Source organism: Scardinius erythrophthalmus, assembly GCF_964197995.2.
Source record: "Scardinius erythrophthalmus genome assembly, chromosome: 1".
Classification (NCBI taxonomy): Eukaryota; Metazoa; Chordata; class Actinopteri; order Cypriniformes; family Leuciscidae; genus Scardinius; species Scardinius erythrophthalmus.
The window spans coordinates 21,787,242-21,807,014 of NC_138221.1; the positions used below are offsets into that span (position 1 = coordinate 21,787,242).

Consider the following 19,773-nt stretch of genomic DNA (forward strand, 5'->3'; position numbering starts at 1 on the left):
GAAGGCAGGGCTGCCAACTCTCACGCATTGAGCATGAGACTCACGCAATTGACACTTTTCACATGCTCTCACGCCACACATCCATTTTCTCACGCATAGAAAAATTGCGGAGCAAAGAGGTACTTTTAATATTAAACTAATTCTCAGCTCTTAGATTCCGTCAATTTTATTACGAAATTAAATTAAATCGCTGAGTGCCTCAGGTCAAGTGCACGTGAACCGATCATCTGTTACTTTTTTATTTAAAGATGCAGTACAACTTACCGAAAGTATACATATCGACCAATTAGTGTTTTTCAACCACTGAAAGAGGTCAGTATAACAGCAGGAGAACAATTATGTCACATAACGTTACATTTACCTCAGGAAATCCATTTAATGACCATAGCATGTTAATTGAATAGAAAAAATAGCTAGAGAGGAGATTTTGCTGAGCACTATATTACATATTTATATTTTTACTTATGCCATTAAATAATTGTTATTATAACAAAAACTGCATTATATTTTTTTATATATAATTTGTTATTTTTAACCTTTAAAAATACCAGCAGATTGGGCCCTCTATGTTTACAGCATTAGGTGAGATTATTTTTTTAAATAAAATTTTAAATAATCATGTATCCAAATTAGTCAATATTGAATCAAAATCGGAATGAAATCACAAGAATCGAATTGAAATCTTGATACTACCAGTCACCACTAAAATTCATAAAATTCTATTTAGTTACCAAATGTTTTGACAATCACAATTACAGCCAATCACAATTTTACACAATTAAAAATGTTTAAATACAAATTACATGTTTGTAAGGGTTAGTAGCCTACGTATTGCGCTCGCCGGATTGTTTTCCCCTAAAAGTGGGCGTGAACCTTTTCAGAGACGTTCTATGACGCTACGCCGGTTGTATGTCAGAAGCCGGAAGTGTACTGTGAGTGAAACTTCTCGCCATATCAGAGCCCGTTCTCTGGCCATATTAGACATTCTCTGATATTGCCTTATCAATTTCAGCTCGAATCAGATTTAGAGAATATTATTTGAGAGGAATCGAGCAGATCTTGTGCACGAACGGCTGTTACAGGACGTTTCAGAGAGGTAACGTATGTTTTTTTTTGTGTAGATGTCTCATACTTTTTAGATACTTTTTATATACGCGGTTATTTGTAAATGCTACTGCTTATGCTAATTCTACTGTTTATGTTACAACACGCAAATACAATTGAGTAACGTACGTACAATCGTTTAAACTCAACATTACAATCCTCGAAGGGATTTGGTCCTCTCTCTCTCTCTCTAGACATTTAAAAGCACTAAGTGCAGCCACAGTGTGGCTTGATAATAGAGAACACAAATAAACCTCAACTGAACAATTAAAGGTTTTCACCCAAAAATGATTTGCTTAAAGTATTCTCGTCGCTTGATAAATCATGATGATTGTCAGTTTCTGCACATAAAAATGATGTGTTAGAGATCTAGCCTAATTACAATGTATTTATATAAACAAATAAATAAAAGCAAACCATGTTTCAGTTCATAGTTATGTTGCTGTAGTGTTTGAAGATGAGTGACATTAGAGTTTGTCTTTTTTTTATTGGTTGTTTTATCCATGTCATATTGAGAAAATAACAGTATTATCTTTAATAGAGCAGTTTTACAGGCTTTTATCATCTGTATCCTGACTCAAATAATGTGTTTCTAACAGCAAACACTCAGAATAAAGTGAGATGATCTGCTGATGATCCTGAATGGCTTGTCGAATGAGTGTTGATAGTCTGAGGCTCATCAATATTAACAGATCTGCTGAAAACACTCTTTATTTCATGACAATAGTTCCTGTTTTCACCTCATTTATTATGCTGATGTCTTCAGATCTCCTGTAAATTGACACTTAAAGCTCATTTCATTGGTGTCAATAGATTGAGAGTAATTGTTGGTTTCTATATAGAGATACAGACATAAATGCTTAGCCTAGCCTAAATGTCATTTAGCATTAAAACAAATAATATATTAAAACAAACTCAGTAACTGATATATTTTTTTATTTTTGCAGATCTGTAATTCATCATCAGTGAAGCTCCTCCCACAGCAATCACATCATCAGTGAAGCTCCTCCCACTGCAATTCTCCAATAAATGCTGGAATTTTCCCATCCGTCTACAAGTGAAGACGAGCACAATGCATCAGGAAGAGCTGATATCTGTAAAGACTGAGTTTATTAAAGAGGAAAGTGAGAACATGAGTGATCCAGAACCCTGCAGAATGAAACACACTGAAGATCCTGAAGAACAAAGAGGTTGGTGTTTTATTCTTCATTCATTCATGATGCTGAAGAACATTCATGTTAGAAAGACTCAAACACTTAATCAGTTTTAGACAAACAGTTAAACTATGAAATGAAATGGTTTAATTTGGGGTTTTCAAAAATGGTCAGTAAAGTGAAGTTTGAGAACTATTCATATTGATTGTCAACATCAGGTCAAACTAAATATTATTATCACTATGGGAAATGGTACACACTCGTTTGTTTACAACAAATGGTCAGTAAAGGGAGGTTTGAGAATCTGTTATATTGATTGTCAATATCAGGTCCAACTAAATATTTTAGCTGTTTTATTTTACAATTATAACTGGCTCACTTTTTTTTTGCAACCATGTTACCAAACATTTTGACAGTTCTCAATTTTCGATTAGATTTCTATTCACAAGCTTGGGATTCGATATCGATTGTTTTGGATATACTGAGAAAAAGTATGCAGGGAAAGAAAATCTCTCAAATAATGCTGTAAACTACACATGGGAGTCAGTTGGTACTACATTAATATAATATTGAAGGTTAACATTTACTGATTTGTATACAAACACTTAAATTACATTCAAGGATGTTTTTTATAATAATAAAGTTATACTAACTTTACAATTACATAATCATATTTCTACCTTTAAATATACACATTTAAATGGTGGCTGTCACAAAAACATTACTGATTTATTAAAACATGCATTAAATATCGAACATTAAAAATAATGCATATGTAATTTGATGCATATAATTATCAAAATGCTTCTCTAGAATACATTTTTCTAGCTGACTAACGAGTTATGGTCTATGAATATGGTTTTGTTTTTGTATGATTTATAATTTTTATTAGGGCTGGGCGATTTAAATCGTGATATTGTTATGCGCATCTCGTCAGTAAAGCCGGTTCCTTGATTAGTAGTAAATCGCCATCACCTGCTTTCAGATGGAGCGGCATTTAAGGGCTGAGGAGATAATTAAGTGATTAATTAAGTGATGATTGAGCATTATTGAAGACACCTGATGTTAACAAGCAGAATCACTGAAGAAGAAAATCACAAATTGTAAGTTATCATTAAGGTGATGGGTGTTTGCTTTAGTTGGGCTCTTGACCATTATATGTTTACTTTAATATTTACTGTTGTATGTCTGCTGTTATTGATTTATAACAGTTAAATGAACAAAGTAAAATGTTATCTTATAGTGTTGGTTATGTTTTGACATACTCATGCTGTGATCTGAAAAAGGAAACTTATTGAGATAGTTTGGATTAACTTGTTAGCAGCAGTTTAGTGATTCTTCAGCCTATGATTATCAGTACTTTACTTATAATTGAAAATATTTAATAAACATTGTTCTGATCAAAAGACATTCAGATAAATTCATTTAAAACACAGACATCAATAATCAGTCTGTGAATCTCAACAATGGTGACAATAATAAAGCATGTTGCAGTGGCTGCCACCAATCACAACTCATTTATGGCTCCCATCATGCATTGCGGTATGAATAAATTATGATCTGAATTGTCTATGTAATTTACTTTTCCTAATTGAATATTCTGCTCCTCACCATTGTTGAGATGCATTGAATCTTGACATCTGTGTGTGCCTAAAAGAATAAAAAAAAATTTAACAACTTTTAAGAAATCCTTTATATTATATAAAAAATTCTGGGCATTTATGCAGATTCACTAGCCAACAACATAAATCGAAGTCAGAAAGAAGGATTTTAATGAGTTCAGTGATCAAGTTCAAATGATGATTGTCATAACATAATCAACATCATCAGACCACTTTTTTCTTTGTTCAACTGGTGAATATAATTCAGAAACTCTGAGTTTGCGGTAGGGCTGGGTATTGCGAACAATTTAGCGATTCGATTCTTATTTATATAGTTTCGATTCGATTTCGATTCAATATCGATTAGTTATCAATATTTTATTTAAAATATTAATTTTGTAGACATGGAATCCATATTTTAATATAAATGCTGGTAACTGAAACCCTCCTACTAAACTATAATACTGATATGCACATTTGCAATAACAACAGGGCCCACACAATTATGTTTAATTAATTTTTACTTTAACTTTGAGTAACAAACATTGTTACAGATTTAAATAATAATAAATGTGCACATACAATGCACACAATGGGTCTCATTCATGAAACACGAGCAGAACGAATTTTTGTGTAAATCGTGTGTAAAGTGGTTCTGGCGTAAATTTTCGGATTCATTAAAATGTTCGTATTTCCCAAATGTTAGTTGGTACGAAAGAAATCTACACCTGGTCCCAGCCACGCGTAAATAGTGCGTTTAACATCCGAACGTTTTGCTCATTAATAAGGCTGCCTTTTAATTCACCGTAATCAGGTACATATTTACACAGTATTTTGAAAAAATATTATATATAGTAATTTCATACGGTTTTTCTTTTTACTTTTATTACGAGAGCCAGTAATAGCATCTGCAAAGGAACACAAGTCCGCAAGTCTTTTTTTTTATTTTTTATTTTTTTTATTTTTTATATTCAAGCTGTTTATTCTTTTTTTTTTACAAGTCCGCAAGTTACAACTGTTGCAGTCAAGCTTCATGTCGAACCATTTTCTTTTCACTTCTGGGACTGTTCGATTAACAGATGAAACTCCATTAACTGCATCTGTAATATGCTGCCAAGCATTTTTACCTAAAGCATTTAGGTATTACCAAAAAAATCCCTTTTTTTAGGACCTGATACGCCACTATGTATGCTTGAAAATAAAATGTGGCGTTTTGAATGAACTTCTGATAATAAAACTTCAATTTCTGCATCTGAGAAATTTCTCTTCTTCATTCGCTTTTGAGAAGACATGTTGAAATCCTTCGTTTGGTGTCATAATATGATGCCCATATATAGTTGTCAGTCGGTTTTAATGGGCGGGATTTATGGTAATTAAGAATGAGTGTGCACGCGCGTCCCATTTACGACTGATTGGAATTCATTAACCCACACACACATTTCACTATCAAATCTGACGTTTACAAAGTATTTGTGAATCAGGAGAAGAATTTTCGGGAATGTCTCTTTACGCGCAAATCACTTACATATTTACTCGTATATTTACGAATGTTTCATGAATGAGACCCAATGTAGGAACAAACTGCACAGTGCACATTACTGTAAAAAACAAAAAACAAAAACATTGTAAATGTGCAACATTGAAATAAAACAAAATTCTTTTCAAAATTCAAAACGGCTCATAAAGCCCTTGTCTGGACATTGCGTATACATAGTAACTGTATACATAACAGTTCTTTAACAAGAATTCATAAATATGCACATACAGTGCACACAAGGTAAGTAGCACAAACTGCACAATACTCATTACTATAAAAAAACAAAAAAACAAAAAAAAAAACATGCAACACTGAAATTCATTAACACCTTGAAACGTTTAAGAAATAAAACAATTTTTTAAAACACGCTCATAAAGCCCTTGTCTGGACATTGCTAACCCTAACCCAAACATACTAACTGTTCATAAATAGAACGGCCCTACAACTCATTTTTTTATTGCCAGATTTTTCTGCAAGAAGATTAGCTGGTCAACATGGTCTGGCCTAAGGCAGCTCCTTTGCGCTGTGATTACATCACCAGCAGTTGAAAAAACTCTCTCCGCAGGAACACTTGTTCCAGGCACACAGAGATATCGCTTTGCTTGTTGTGCTAAATGAGGATACTCTGCTGCATGCATCTTCCACCAGATTAGTGGGTTTTCAGAGAGAAGGACCGGTTTCACTTCCCTGTACCTTGCCACTTCCTCCTTTACAATTTCAGTGACAGTTTTCTTTGTAGCTGGGGCTGCTGCTTTGTAGACTGGTCCAAGGAGATCCATCAGTGCAGATGTTTTTGGCTTCTTGGGTGATGAGGGGGCTTCTGCATCTCTCACATCACCAGGAGGACCCAAGGAGTTGTCATTCTGATGAACAGGCACAGTGACTTCACCGCAAGCACCATCAGTTCCTTGTTGCTTAAAAATAAAATAATTAAAAATTACATTTAAAATATGATAATAAATTATCACAAAGAAAAAAACATCTGGAAGTTCTGATCAAAATAAACCAAAAACAATATTTGCTTTTCTACACTGGTACAACTTACATTCAGTGTTTTCATTTGCTCCAGACTAACAATTTCCCTCATCAGACTTGAAAATGTGTTGTCACGATCCTCTTCAGACAAGAAAGGAAGGGCCTTAAAACGAGGATCTAGTGCTGATGCTGTATACAATGTTTCCTTCAGGCCAGCATATCTTAAGGAAATTACACATATTTAAATAACTTTTTTGTCATATGCAGTTATACGTCCATCCACAGGTCAATTTCACATAGTAATTTATTAAAGTGTTGCAGATTGCATTTAATTGATTGTTTTAATCTATATATGGTTGTAAATCTATGAATGTATGTAAATCTATATTTAGTTTACACAGGGTCTATAAACAACACTATTACAGAATTAAAAAAAAAAAGTTTAATAAATCAACACTGCCAACTACAGAATTCAAAAAAAGTTTAATAAAAAATTTAAACAAGTAAACATACCTTGACATTAGGTTGTCATGTATAGTGGATTTAAAGTCCTTGATGATTGTGGAGTCGCTGGGTGCAATTCTCATCTCCTGTAACAGCCGTGCATGCAGAGGACCAATGACTGAAAAAGTTGGTGAGCACTCCTCAGACATGGCTAGTGTAGCAGCTTTCATGGGATTCAGAGCCTTCACTACATCTTCTACTGCTGTTATGTCAGCGTCTGACAAAGTGCAGAGATCTTTCTCACTTCTGCGAACCTCAGGTGAGAGCAGCGCTGCGGATATGGCTGGCTGCTGTTCCAGGAACCGCTCTAGCATCTCCAGCGCGCTGTTCCACCGAGTTACAACGTCAGTCTTAAGCTTATGCGAGGGTAGATCCAGTAGTTTTTGTTTGACTTTCAGAGTATGGCTGGCGATGCTGCTTCGATGAAAGAAGCCAGTGATTCGTCTGACTTTGCCAAGCAATTGAGCCACTTTAGGAAGTTTGAGTGCTGCTTGCGATGCTAAGTTCAGCGTGTGCGCGTAGCAACCGACGTGAAGTACATTCATTAATCCCGCCGCACGAACCATATTAGCTGCATTGTCGGTAACCAGGGCCGGTTCTTTCTCGGTAATACCCCACTCATTTAAGGCCTCATTTAACAATGCTGCGATGTTACTTGCTGTGTGGCTGGTGTGGACAGCTCGGGTTTGCAAAACATGCGACACGAGTGTCCAGTCACTTGCGATGTAGTGACATGTAATGGTGACATAAGAGTCAGTCGCCCTGGATGTCCAGCTGTCACAGGTAAGGGCAACTCTTTCTGCCGACTGGAGAGACGCTGCGACATTGGTCTTAACCGCTGCATACTTTTTCGGTATCGCCATTTCACTGAGGTACTTGCGCGTTACCATTACGTAACGTGGTTCCAAAACATTAATAAGATTTTGAAAGCCCTCGTTCTCAACTATGCTGTATGGGCGTAAATCCTTTCAAATCAGCATTACTATGGCGTCTGTAATTTTCTTAGCGCGAGGTGAATCTGACTGTAGTTTGCAGGCAAATGCAACGTCTAGCCGTTGCTGTCCAGAATCACAAAAATCAAATAGCTTGTCAGCGTGTCGTCTGGTCAGGTGGTTTTGTAGGTTTGTTGTGTTGTTGCAGAATCTCAGCTCTTGCGGACATAACTTGCAAACGACAGTGGTTTTGTCGACCTCGTCTTTACCGTCACTGCCTTTGAACATGAAATATTTCCACACATCAGACTTTAATTTCGCCGACGCTGGCTTCAACTGGCTACCATGACCTTCCGCCATGATCCTCTGTCTTTTTTTGTTTTGTTTTGATTTGTTTTAAGTGGAGCCTCTCGAAAGAATGCGACATCTTCAGGACGAGAGGCGAAGTACAGATAATATTCACATCCTCTCAAGCAAAGCACGCACAATAATCGATTCGGGGATTTCCCGAATCGATATCGTTCTGTTAAATTGAATATCGATTAAAATCGGAGAATCGATATTTTTTACCCAGCCCTAGTTTGCGGTTTCAGAACAGCTGAAATGAGTTAGTTCAATCAACTCTGAGTTGACCTACTCTGAGTTAAAGGGTCACTTCACCCATTTGCATTAAGCTTTGCATTGTTAGAAACCCAGTCATACTATTGAATGGTCGTGCAACACTCTCATTTTCCCCTGAGATGGGAGAAATCCATTATTTACCTCTTACACTTCCTCCTACAATGACGCAAAAATCGTCATTTTGCGTCATTGTAGGAGGAAGTGTAAGAGGGGGGGGATTTCTGTTGAGACTACAACACTCGTTCCTCATCTTTCCCAGGGGGCTCTAAGACTATGTGCCATATTACTAGAGAGAAGAGCAGCACCATCCCAGGTCAGGTCTGCCCCAAAAACTTTTCCAATTGTTGAATTCTATATTATTTTGCGGACACCACCGCGACAGTCAGACATTGAGTGAGGACAATCTACGAACTATCTCATCACTCCTGCAAACAGGACGGGGGCCAGAGCAAATTACAGTGCTTGACATCGTACTTGCAAGTTCACACACCCTCTTTAATGTTAAAGGAGTCATAACCTAGTATTACCTTGGATTCCCACGCTCTATTATAGTCTTTCAGGCCCTTCTAAAAAAGAAAAGTGGAAAAAAAAGTGAAAAAAAAAACAAAAACACAGAGCTCCTCTGACCCTTATTTCTGAAGGCATTATTGTCTCGTGAGATCTGATGCAATATTTTGGCTGTTGTGGACGGTCATTGTAATAATGCAAATGAGGGGCAGGTTGATTGGTGGCAGGAAGGAGGGAGGTTGACACCGCAGGTAACGCTTCAGCATATCATTCCAAAATGACATCATGGCGCAAGTTGTGAATGAACCCAACCTGGCCGCGGCAGTCAACAACAGAGCAACTCACGTGTGCACCACGTTTCTGCATCTTTCACGGTCGAGTGCGTTCTTCGAATCGGAATTCAGTAATGGCGGCGCTCGACTGAATATGAGGGGGAGAGGGGCAGGGCGGGCTTCCTGCAGCATAGGTCTGCAGTGTCCATATATGGTATATCCTTAATTAACATCACGTATTTGAGTGCGCGTGCACGTGGGCTGGTTGACGAACCCAGGGGTAAACAAACGCTTCACTTTTAAATATCGGCTTCCCGGCCAGTGTATAATTGTTAGGCAATCATAACATAAATTTTTTTCTCTTGGAAAAGTAAAAATTACTGGTCAATTTTTGCGATCTACGACTGGAGTTTAACATCGTTAGTGCCGACATGAATAATGATCTTAGAGAATTTACGATTAGCATTAGCCAGCACTTTTAAATTTGCTTTGAAGTCAGGCGCTCTGGCTCCCGGCAAACATGTGACTATGGTGGCTGGCTGGTGTCTCTATTTTCACGTTCCGTGTAATAGAATCGGCAATAACTAGGGCACAATCAACAGGATTCTTAGTGGGTGTTTCACTAAATGTGGGGAGAATCTGTCTGAATGGAAGAGCGGTGTTTTACAAAACATTGTTCATTTCAAAATAAATAATTTTGTATTTAGCCTATTAAATCTCCTGCTGTTTATGATGTCATCTGTTATAACAAAAGACAGTTAAGATAAAAAAGAAAAACAGTTCTTGAATTGAAAACGTTATGGCACTGTTATATATGTTTAATGTTTTTATTACATTAGATAAGTTTCACGAGTTCACACTTACATATAATTTGAAGGGGTAAAGTTTAATGCGTATTTGGCGTGCTGTCCGGAGGGAGGGCTCCGAGCTCGGAGTTCGGCCCGAACCCAGAGACGAATTAATATTACGTCTGCTGTTTAAAACAAATAAAGAACCAATAGAGGAGAATATTTATGCGTGAAAAGTGGGAAACTCTGTATATTCGTGCAGTGTGCGCATGTCAAAACATCAGATCCGATTTGAAACTCGTGACATATAAACGTGTGCATCAACCCGATGACTTTATTTATCATTCATGTAAACACCTTGTTCGGATTCATCAATCGGATTGATTTCATTCCGATTGTGTCCATGTAAACGTAGCTAGTGTTTAGGGCTAGAAGCGTGGAGAAGGGGTGGTGGAGGGATGCTTCAAAAACTGTCAATGGAATGAGGTGAGACTGCTGAGTATATATACACCTCTTACCATTGATTGCTGAGTGCTCTCCACTTGTGTTAATTATCTGAACGTGCTCCTCCCGAACCTTGTTAATAAAACGTCATGTATTATTGATCAAATATTTTAATAGTTCTCTTGACAGAAACATGGGATTTGTGCCTATGATGTTTTAAAAGTAATAATTGGAAGATCTATGTTTGTCACGGAACGCATGACAGCGCCTCCTCCTGGTTTCACTAGGTCCCTCTCTCCTGCATACTAGGACTGCATTTCCCTCATCACCTCATTATGATTTCATCAGTTTCACCTGTGCACCCTCAGCTCCCCTTTATCTGGACTGTTCTGTTCTGTTCTCATTTGTGAAGTCTTGTTTTACCAAAACTCAGTCTCAGTTTGTATCCCTTGCTACTCAGTATTTTGACTTGATCTGGTGTATTTGAACTTGCACTCTGAACTAATTTGTGAACCTTTGCTGCCTGCCTCTGACCACTGCTTGTTTGACTACGATTCTGGATTGCCCTTGTCTTCTTTTGAGTTTATTATCTTCTGTAATAAATATCTGCAAATGGATCCGACCGTCTCTGCCTCTCTGTCACAATGTTCCTCATTCATGGAGATTTTCAGGGACATGAATAATTCATAAAAACTCATCAAAATGATGGGAATATTTTAGGGCTCAGTTTATGCCCTTTAATTTTATAATCATATTTCTCTCTTTGAATTTTTATGTACTGAAAATGAAATTAAACTTTTTTTTCTTTCATTTCAGACCTGATGAAAGTGAAGGAGGAGAGTGAAGAACTGAGTGAAGTGAAGGAGGAGAGAGAAGAACTGAATGAAGTGAAGGAGGAGAGCGAAGAACTGAGTGAAGTGAAGGAGGAGAGTGAAGAACTGAGTGAAGTGAAGGAGGAGAGCGAAGAACTGAGTGAAGTGAAGGAGGAGAGCGAAGAACTGAGTGAAGTGAAGGAGGAGAGAGAAGAACTGAGTGAAGTGAAGGAGGAGAGCGAAGAACTGAGTGAAGTGGAGGAGGAACATCATGTCAAACCTGGAGAAAAACCTTTGAGTCGTTCAAAGACTAAAAATACATTTTTAAGTTTCACAGCCAAACATAGTCTTGAGATTCACACGAAGATCCACACCGGAGAGAAGCGGTTCTCATGTAATCAGTGTGGAAAGAGTTTTTCAATAAAAGATTATCTTAAAAGTCACATGAGAGTTCACACCGGAGAGAAGCCGTTCTCATGTGATCAGTGTGGAAAGAGTTTTTCAAGAAAAGATTATCTTAAAAGTCACATGAGAGTTCACACAGGAGAGAAGCCGTTCTCATGTGATCAGTGTGCAAAGAGTTTCACAAACAAACAAAATCGGGAGATTCACATGAGAGTTCACACTGGAGAGAAGCCGTTCACATGTGATCAGTGTGGAAAGAGTTTCACAGCCAAACATAAGTTTGAGATTCACATGAGTGTTCACACTGGAGAGAAGCCATTCACATGTGATCAATGTGGAAAAAGTTTATCAAACAAACAAAGTCTAGAGCGTCACATGAGAGTTCACACTGGAGAGAAGCCGTTCTCGTGTGATCAGTGTGGAAAGAGTTTCACATACAAACAAAATCGGGAGATTCACATGAAGATCCACACCGGAGAGAAGCTGTTGCACCAGAGAATTCACACTGGAGAAAAACCTTACAAGTGTTTACAGTGTGACAAGAGATTCAGTCGGTCACATCAACTGAAAACACATAAGATGATCCACACTGGAGAAAAGCCTTACAAGTGTTCACACTGCGACAAGAGATTCAGTCAGGCATCAAATCTGAAATCACATGAGAGGATCCACACTGGAGAGAAGCCGCACACGTGTGATCAGTGTGGAAAGAGTTTCACATACAAACATGGTCTTGAGAGTCACATGAGAGTTCACACTGGAGAGAAGCCGTTCTCATGCAAGCAATGTGGGAAGATATTCGGTCGATCAACACACCTTAAAAGACACATGAGAGTTCACACCGGAGAGAAGCCGTTCACAAGTGATCAATGTGGCAAGACGTTTCTTTTGGCATCAAACCTGAAGACACACCTGACAGTTCATACGAAGGAGAAGCCACATTCATGTTCTGTGTGTGGAAAGAGTTTTTCACAGCTGCAAAGTTTACAAAGACATCAGAAAACTCATACTGGTGTGAGAGAGTACATGTGCTTGGAGTGTGGGAAGACTTTTATTACAGCGAACGGTTTAAAACTGCACCAGAGGATTCACACTGGAGAAAAACCTTACAAGTGTTTACACTGCGACAAGAGATTCAGTCAGTCATCAACTCTGAAAACACATGAGATGATCCACACTGGAGAGAAGCCGCACACGTGTGATCAGTGTGGAAAGAGTTTCTCTATTAAAAGTCAGCTGAAGAGACACATGAAGATCCATACAGTGGAGAAAGCACATCACCACAGTCTGAGATCACAGTATGTAGTTCATCTTTATGTGCTGAGCAACAAAATCTCTTCTGTGTAAGTTAGTCAGTCAAATATCTCTTCTCCACCTATAGTTGGTGCTGTTTCACTGTGGCTGCTGTTGAATCATCCAGGTTGTGAATGAGGCCGACACCTGATGTAATTGTAAATCGCTTGGTGTGAACAGTAGTAAATAGTAGCGCTAAATAAATGCCTCATTCATTCATTAGTTTCTAAACAGCCACGATGAGAAACTGACATTTTGTTGTTTTATTGGCTTCTATTAACTCGTGTTCAACCCAACATAAATTTGTGATATATAAACAATCAGTCAGTTTTTGACGTGATTTGTCTGTTCCCTTTCAAAAACTACAATCGATGTTGAGCTGCTAAGCGCATTGAGAACGTCTTTAACCCCCTGAGGTCGGCTATCGCGCCGGCGCGATAGGCTCGTTTTTTTCCGTATGAGTGCAAAAAAATAATAAAATAAAAATATAAATTTTTATCTTATATGCTTGTGTTATACATCAATCTATCCTGTTAAGTGTGTACTATTTTTGTGTACACTCACAATAAAAACAAAGTGTTGTGCTTTTCGCCAAATAAAGAAAAATAAACACGAAGCGAGTTCTGCCTTCTCTCTCTCCGTGTAGTCCATTCTGAAATGCGTCCGAAAATGAATCATAACTCAGCGAATTCTTCTCACACAGGCACGTGAGATGTGTCTTTATGAAGCTTGAAATCTCCTCTTTTAAATTATAATTTATAATTTATTTAAATTATAATTTAAATTATAATTTATATAAAAAACAAATGTTTTCAACTCATGTAATCCGTTTGAAAGCAAGGAGAGGTACCGTTTTTCCTTCTGCCTCATTAACTCTATAATGTGCTGAGGCCGCCCCGCCCCCGGCGCGATTCACATGTAAATAGTTAGATGATCTAGTATGCATCGCATACGCCCCTCGATCAATGCCATAAAAAGTTTCTTCATCAGACTGATAGTTCATCGCGTTTTGAGTATGACACGCTTCTCCGGTAATAAAGATGCCCTTCAGATGATTCTGGACAGCGAGGAAGAATGCACTTTTTCCTCAGAGGAAGATTGTAACTCAGACGACGAACGGCAGCATATTGAAGAGCGAATTCCGCCGAGAACACAATTTCGGAGTAAGTTTTACTTAAAAGTCTTTTGTCTTTTATTTTTCGTGTTCGCATGTATGAGGGAAAAACAATATTACGTGACAGTTCTCCATTATGGACGTGAGCGCTCTAAAAAAAAGCACTAAAAGACTTTCAAACTTTCACAGAGACCTCAAAACAGAAAGTACAAATCCTTTCTTTAAAACGAATTTCGTTTTGTATCAATTGTATCTTACTTTTAATAATTTTTTCATTAACAAATGTGAGCCGATCCAAACAAACCTGTGAAACGCCCACATCAGCTGGATAACACACACCGCGAGTTCACTTTCAGATTTATGTAGCCTACTTTACGATGCTGTGAGGAATAATACTATCTTGATAATAATCCAGCAAAAATTTACCTCAGAAGTTCTGGAAGTATCATTTCGAGGAGCAAACGGATCCCGCTGAGGAATTAGGTCAGTTCTGTTTGCTTTGTTCTAATCTGAATGAATGAACGCACAGATGCGTGCTGTTGTGGAACTACTACAGCTGGCAAAAATACTGTTTTAATATGAATCGCGAATACAAAGAAAGATTACACTGGAAATATTGTTACAATTTTAAATGTTGTTGTAATTGTATAACCTTATACAATATAAAAATTATATATATATATATATATATAAGGATAGATGTAAACAAAATCTTAAAAGGTCATTATAAGCCTTTTCTTTAAATAATTTTATTAAGCTTTATTAGTGACACATTTGGGAAGAGAATATATTCCAAATCTGACAATACAGTATGAGAACAATTAACTGCACAATTACTAGAAATGTTTACCTTGGATATTGTACAATTTGCAAGCAAAATTTGTGGAAAAAACAACAAACCAGTTATATATTGTCCTTGCATTCTTGTGGCTCAGTCACACACCTGAATGAAAGGCTCATTACGTATGCAGCCTCATTATGCGGGCCCCATTGACTCTGCAGGTGTGAATCACGCCCACCCGCATATTGCCTTTCCAAACAAAAAGTGTTTTACAAGATTTAAATCAATGTATTGTGTTATGTGAATGATTAGGCAGGATGATTTTCACATAATTTTGAAGAAAAAATTCTAGGCAACGAAATCCATTCGTCAAAAGTCTTATTTACATATATTTAGAATGTGTTTTATGGCCTTATTTCAGAAACTTTAGTTTTTTGTTTTTTAAAAAACCACGCATAAACATTATTCTCTCAAAAATACAAACATGTACATGCAAGTTGTTCACATATTATGGTAGCCCTGTTTGTGCTAAATAGAGTGAATTTACACCTTTGCCATTAATATGTTTATAAGCAACTGAAAAAAGCACAAATGTCAGGGCATGTCAGAACATCTCAAGGACCCCAAAAACCCCTCAGACCCCAGAGGGTTAATTATGACTGGCTGTGAATATTGTGCGTAACACATCAATAGAATTGACCCGGAGGTAATATAGCCTCGGTCAATGACGTCTTGTAAGATGCATATTAGACATTTCAAATTTGAATGGTGAAAATGTTGGCATCCACAGCCAGTATTTTGAGAGGTTTTTTTTGACAATTTAGAGCCACCATACAAGCGAACGACAAAATCCAGAATGGCGTCTGACAAGTTGATACACTTCGTCTCGCAGCACAAAGTACTGTATGAAAAACAAAATGAGGATTACAAAGACAATGAAAAAACCTAGGCCTAAACCTCCCCTTTCAACCAGATCGAAATTTCAGATTGATTAAGGTGTGATTGAGCAGCCAATTCGATTACTAATCATGTATTATTTGGGCATAATAATTATTGGGTATTATTTGGCTGTTCTGTCTACCCAACGCTTCTGCCGGCCATATGTGTGTGTGTCTGTGTGTGTCTCCATACCTTAGACATACTGCCAGTCTCTATACAGGATCGATTGGTTCACGGAAATTGGTCTTTTTTATTATTTAATATGTGGCTCCAGTATCGCTAGCTAAGCATCAAACTGTTCCACTGACATTCTGAGGTCAATTTTGAATCGCTCGGGATCATTTTTGCAACTCCTTGATAAGGAGGTGAAACTCTCCTTCCTCTCGGCGCAATCTCAGGATTGGATGGACCCAATATTTCCTCTTTCTTTTTGTCTTTTTAAGAAGAAAGAGGGCAACAAAATCATCCTCACTGCTTGACGATTCATTTTGTATTTTTTGCGTTTTTTTTCCCGCAAAGGTTTAATAAATACGCATCGGACTCAGTATGCAAGGTTTCTGTGCATGCCGAATTTTAAGGCTGATGAACACAAACGCATACGAAAATTTCGGACTCAGTGTGGAATGGCCTTTAGTCATTTTTACGTCCCTGTCGGGCTGGGTAATGGTCTTAAGTGGTCGTCCTGCCCAAGGGATCTGGGGAGCCATCATCTTGATTGGCAAAACAGTTGCCTCAAGTTGATGGAATATGTATTTCTGTCCCTGAAATACTTTCTCCTTCAGTTGAGAGGCTTTCATGTCTTAGTGCGGGGGGACAACACAGTGGCAGTCTCTTACATAAATCACCTGAGAGGTCTGCACTGGTCCAGATCAGCTGTTCAGATTACAAGAGCAATCGCATTATTTTTTTTCCGATGACACACACATGGCCCAAAATGTGCCTGTATGCATTTCCTCCAGTTTCTATGCTCCCAGGAGTTCTAGCCAGGGTTTGCCATCAAGGGTCTTGCCTCTTACTGATAGCGCTGCATTGGCCGAACAGAGGGTGGTTCTTGGAGATAATATATCTCCTCGACGGTTCGCCATGGGCGAGAGGAGGGCCTTCTGTCTCAGTTGGAGGGCACGATATTCCATCCCAGGCCCGACCTGTGGAACCTTCATATTTGGCCCCTGATGGGTACCAACTGAGGGATACTGGGCTTTCACCTGATGTTATTGAGATCATTCTAAATGCTAGGGCTTCCTTACACTAGAAAGCGTTATGCCAACAAATGGGGTGTCTTTGAAAGGTGGTGTGTTGTACATAATGCAGATCCGGCCACTTCCTGCTGGAAATATTATCAACAGGCACATGTCCCGCCACTCTCAGGATTTATGTGGCTGACAGACCACTGAGGCCTCCCGTAAGAGCCAAGATCCCTTCATGGGACTTAGCTATAGTTCTAGAGGGTCTGGTTGAGACCCCCTATGAAGCTCTAGAATCAGCGTCTGACAAACTTCTGACCCTAAAGATATGTTTTCTTATGGCTATAACTTCTTTAAAAAGAATCAGGGATATGTAGGCTCTGTCAGTCTCGCCATACTGCTTTGATTTTGCACCAGAAATAGTGAAAGTGATTTTTCATCCCCATCTTGACTTCCTGCCTAAGGTTCCTTTCTTGACTGTACATCTGGTTACTCTTGAGACCTTCTGCCATTCACAAAGCCGGAGCAGGAGAGATCTCACAGACTGTGTCCAGTCCGTGCTCTTCAGACCTACGTCCACTGCACTAGCCAGTGGCGTAAGTCAGAGCAACTGTTCGTCTGTTATGGGGGCCGTAACAAAGCGGCCGCCACCAAGCAGACCTTGTCACATTGGGGTCAGGGATGTTATTGCTCTTGCCTATGGGGCGTGCAGTTAAGCTTTGCCATTGGGTATAAGGGCTCACTCCACCAGGGAGGTCACCTCCTCTAATGCTCTGGCACAATATGTTTAATATGTTAATACCCTGACACACACACACAGCACAACACACACATTCACCTGCCAGTGACAGAACAGCGGTGTAATACAAAAACCATTTGTGTAGTTATGAGTTATCATTTAAAAATCTTATAGCAGAGGGAATGAATGAGTTTGCGTAGCGATTCGTTTTCCGTATTGGCACATAATACCGCCGACCTGACTGCATGAGAACAAATTCATTCCTGAGCACATGATCTGGTTGGCACAGTATTCTATCTGCTTTTTGGACCACTCTTTTTTTCCAGAGAGAACCAAGATCATTTAATTGGGTACCAGTGATTTTTGAGCATACTTTAACAATGTCACTCAAACTCTTTTTGTCTTTCACAGCTAAACCATTAAACCAACCCAAGAAAGAAAAAGTTTATAGACTCTCAATGAATGCCTGATAGAATGTACATAAGATTCTTTTACAAACCCCAAAGGAGTTCAACTTCCTCAGTAGATATATTCTTTGGTTTGCTCGCTTAATAATGCTATCAATGTTCTCTCTGAATTTCAATTGTGAGTCAAATACTGTGCCCAAATACTTATATGTTTGTACCACCTGAACACCTTCATTGTGTATTAAACTCAGTTTTGGTTCATCACTAACCTTCCTAAAATCTATAATCAATTATTTAGTCTTTGACACATTTAAGTCAAGAAGACTATCGTCGCACCATCTAACAAACTCCTCAAGGGCACTGCTATGATGTGTCATTACAAGTGCACAGCTAATGTGAGTGATTCCTTCAGAGTGATCACGGGTGAATCTGACTGTAGTAGATGTGAAATATATTAATAAAAATTGTTATTTCAGCCAGCGCACATACCTGTGCAAACAGGAAGAAAACAGGAAGAAAATGCAGGTATACTGGCACTCTGAAGGAATCACTCACATTAGCTGTGCACTTGTAATGACACATCAGGGATGTTAAGAGGCTAAAAGCAGGTTTAAAACTGGCCCCATTAAGGTCAACAGGGTGCAAATTTTACAAAGAGGATAACACTGTGTAGGCAACACCGATTTTTGTCGTTGTTCTCTGTACTGACAGCACTCCAAATTTACAAAAAAATGAGCTCAATGTTAAAATTGACCGGAGTTCTCCTTTAATGTTAGAAAGGTGTTGGAAATGATGTGATTGCTTACAGTTTACATGTCAGGCATGCGCCATCTGGAGTTTCATGACCAAACTAGGGATTTATAACACAAATCATTTTAATGATATTAAAATAGATCATAATCGTGCACAGCAGTTGTTGACCAGATATGATGGGATTAAAATGACTATTGACCTCATCAGTGATCTTGACTTTGGGCTTCGCATTTCATTTCACATTTGTCTCTCATTTGAAATCCAACTTGATTTAATGTTTCTTTTAGACCTGATGGACGTGAAGAAGAAAGGAAAAACAGAAGCCAACAAATCTGTCTCCTGCCCTCAGTGTAAAAAACGCTTCACATGAAGAAGCTCCAGGCTGAAGATTCACATGAGAGTTCACACTGGGAAGAAGCGGCTCAGGCTTTCGCTCTGAAATCACATCAGCTTCTCATTATAAAGAGAGACCATTTAACTGTGGTCAGTGCGGTAAACCGTTTCGTTGGGCTTCAGACCTGAATAAACACCTGAAGATTCACACAAAGGAGAAGATTCATTTATAATATAACAGCAGAAAAGACCCGGCGGTGTGTGTTTCAGTGCAGGGAAGTCCTTCACTACAGACGATGAACTGAAAGACCACCAGAAAATGTATTTGCATCAAAATTTTTTTGATTAAACTCATTGCTCATTGTATCACCAACTCATTGTTATTGTACATTTTTATCAATACAGCTTTTAGAAACCTAATAAATGATGTTTCACCACACACATGACTGACATTGAATGAGATGGCTGTCTGTCTACATTATTAACTGTTTCACCCTTGATATGCAGCAGACATGTTCACAGGTCCCTAAATGCTAAGTCCAAGTCAAGTCTCAAGCCTTTTATCTATTTTAAA

At 38.3% G+C, this 19,773-nt stretch overlaps 1 protein-coding gene across 2 annotated transcripts; it reads left to right on the plus strand.

The window, feature by feature from the left end:
- The first annotated feature begins 914 nt into the window (after positions 1-914).
- On the plus strand, positions 915-19,662 carry LOC308704397 (uncharacterized protein). 2 transcript variants are annotated; one of them, XM_081388636.1, is made up of 4 exons: positions 915-1,096; positions 2,052-2,294; positions 11,256-12,954; positions 19,154-19,662. In XM_081388636.1, the coding sequence occupies exons 2-4, from the start codon at positions 2,177-2,179 to the stop codon at positions 19,218-19,220; spliced, it is 1,884 nt and encodes a 627-aa protein (XP_081244762.1). In that variant the 5' UTR covers positions 915-1,096; positions 2,052-2,176; the 3' UTR covers positions 19,221-19,662. The 2 variants fall into 2 exon arrangements, with proteins under 2 accessions (XP_081244762.1, XP_081244761.1); XM_081388635.1 differs by having other exon boundaries at positions 11,256-12,999; positions 19,154-19,658.
- Positions 19,663-19,773: the final 111 nt, after the last annotated feature.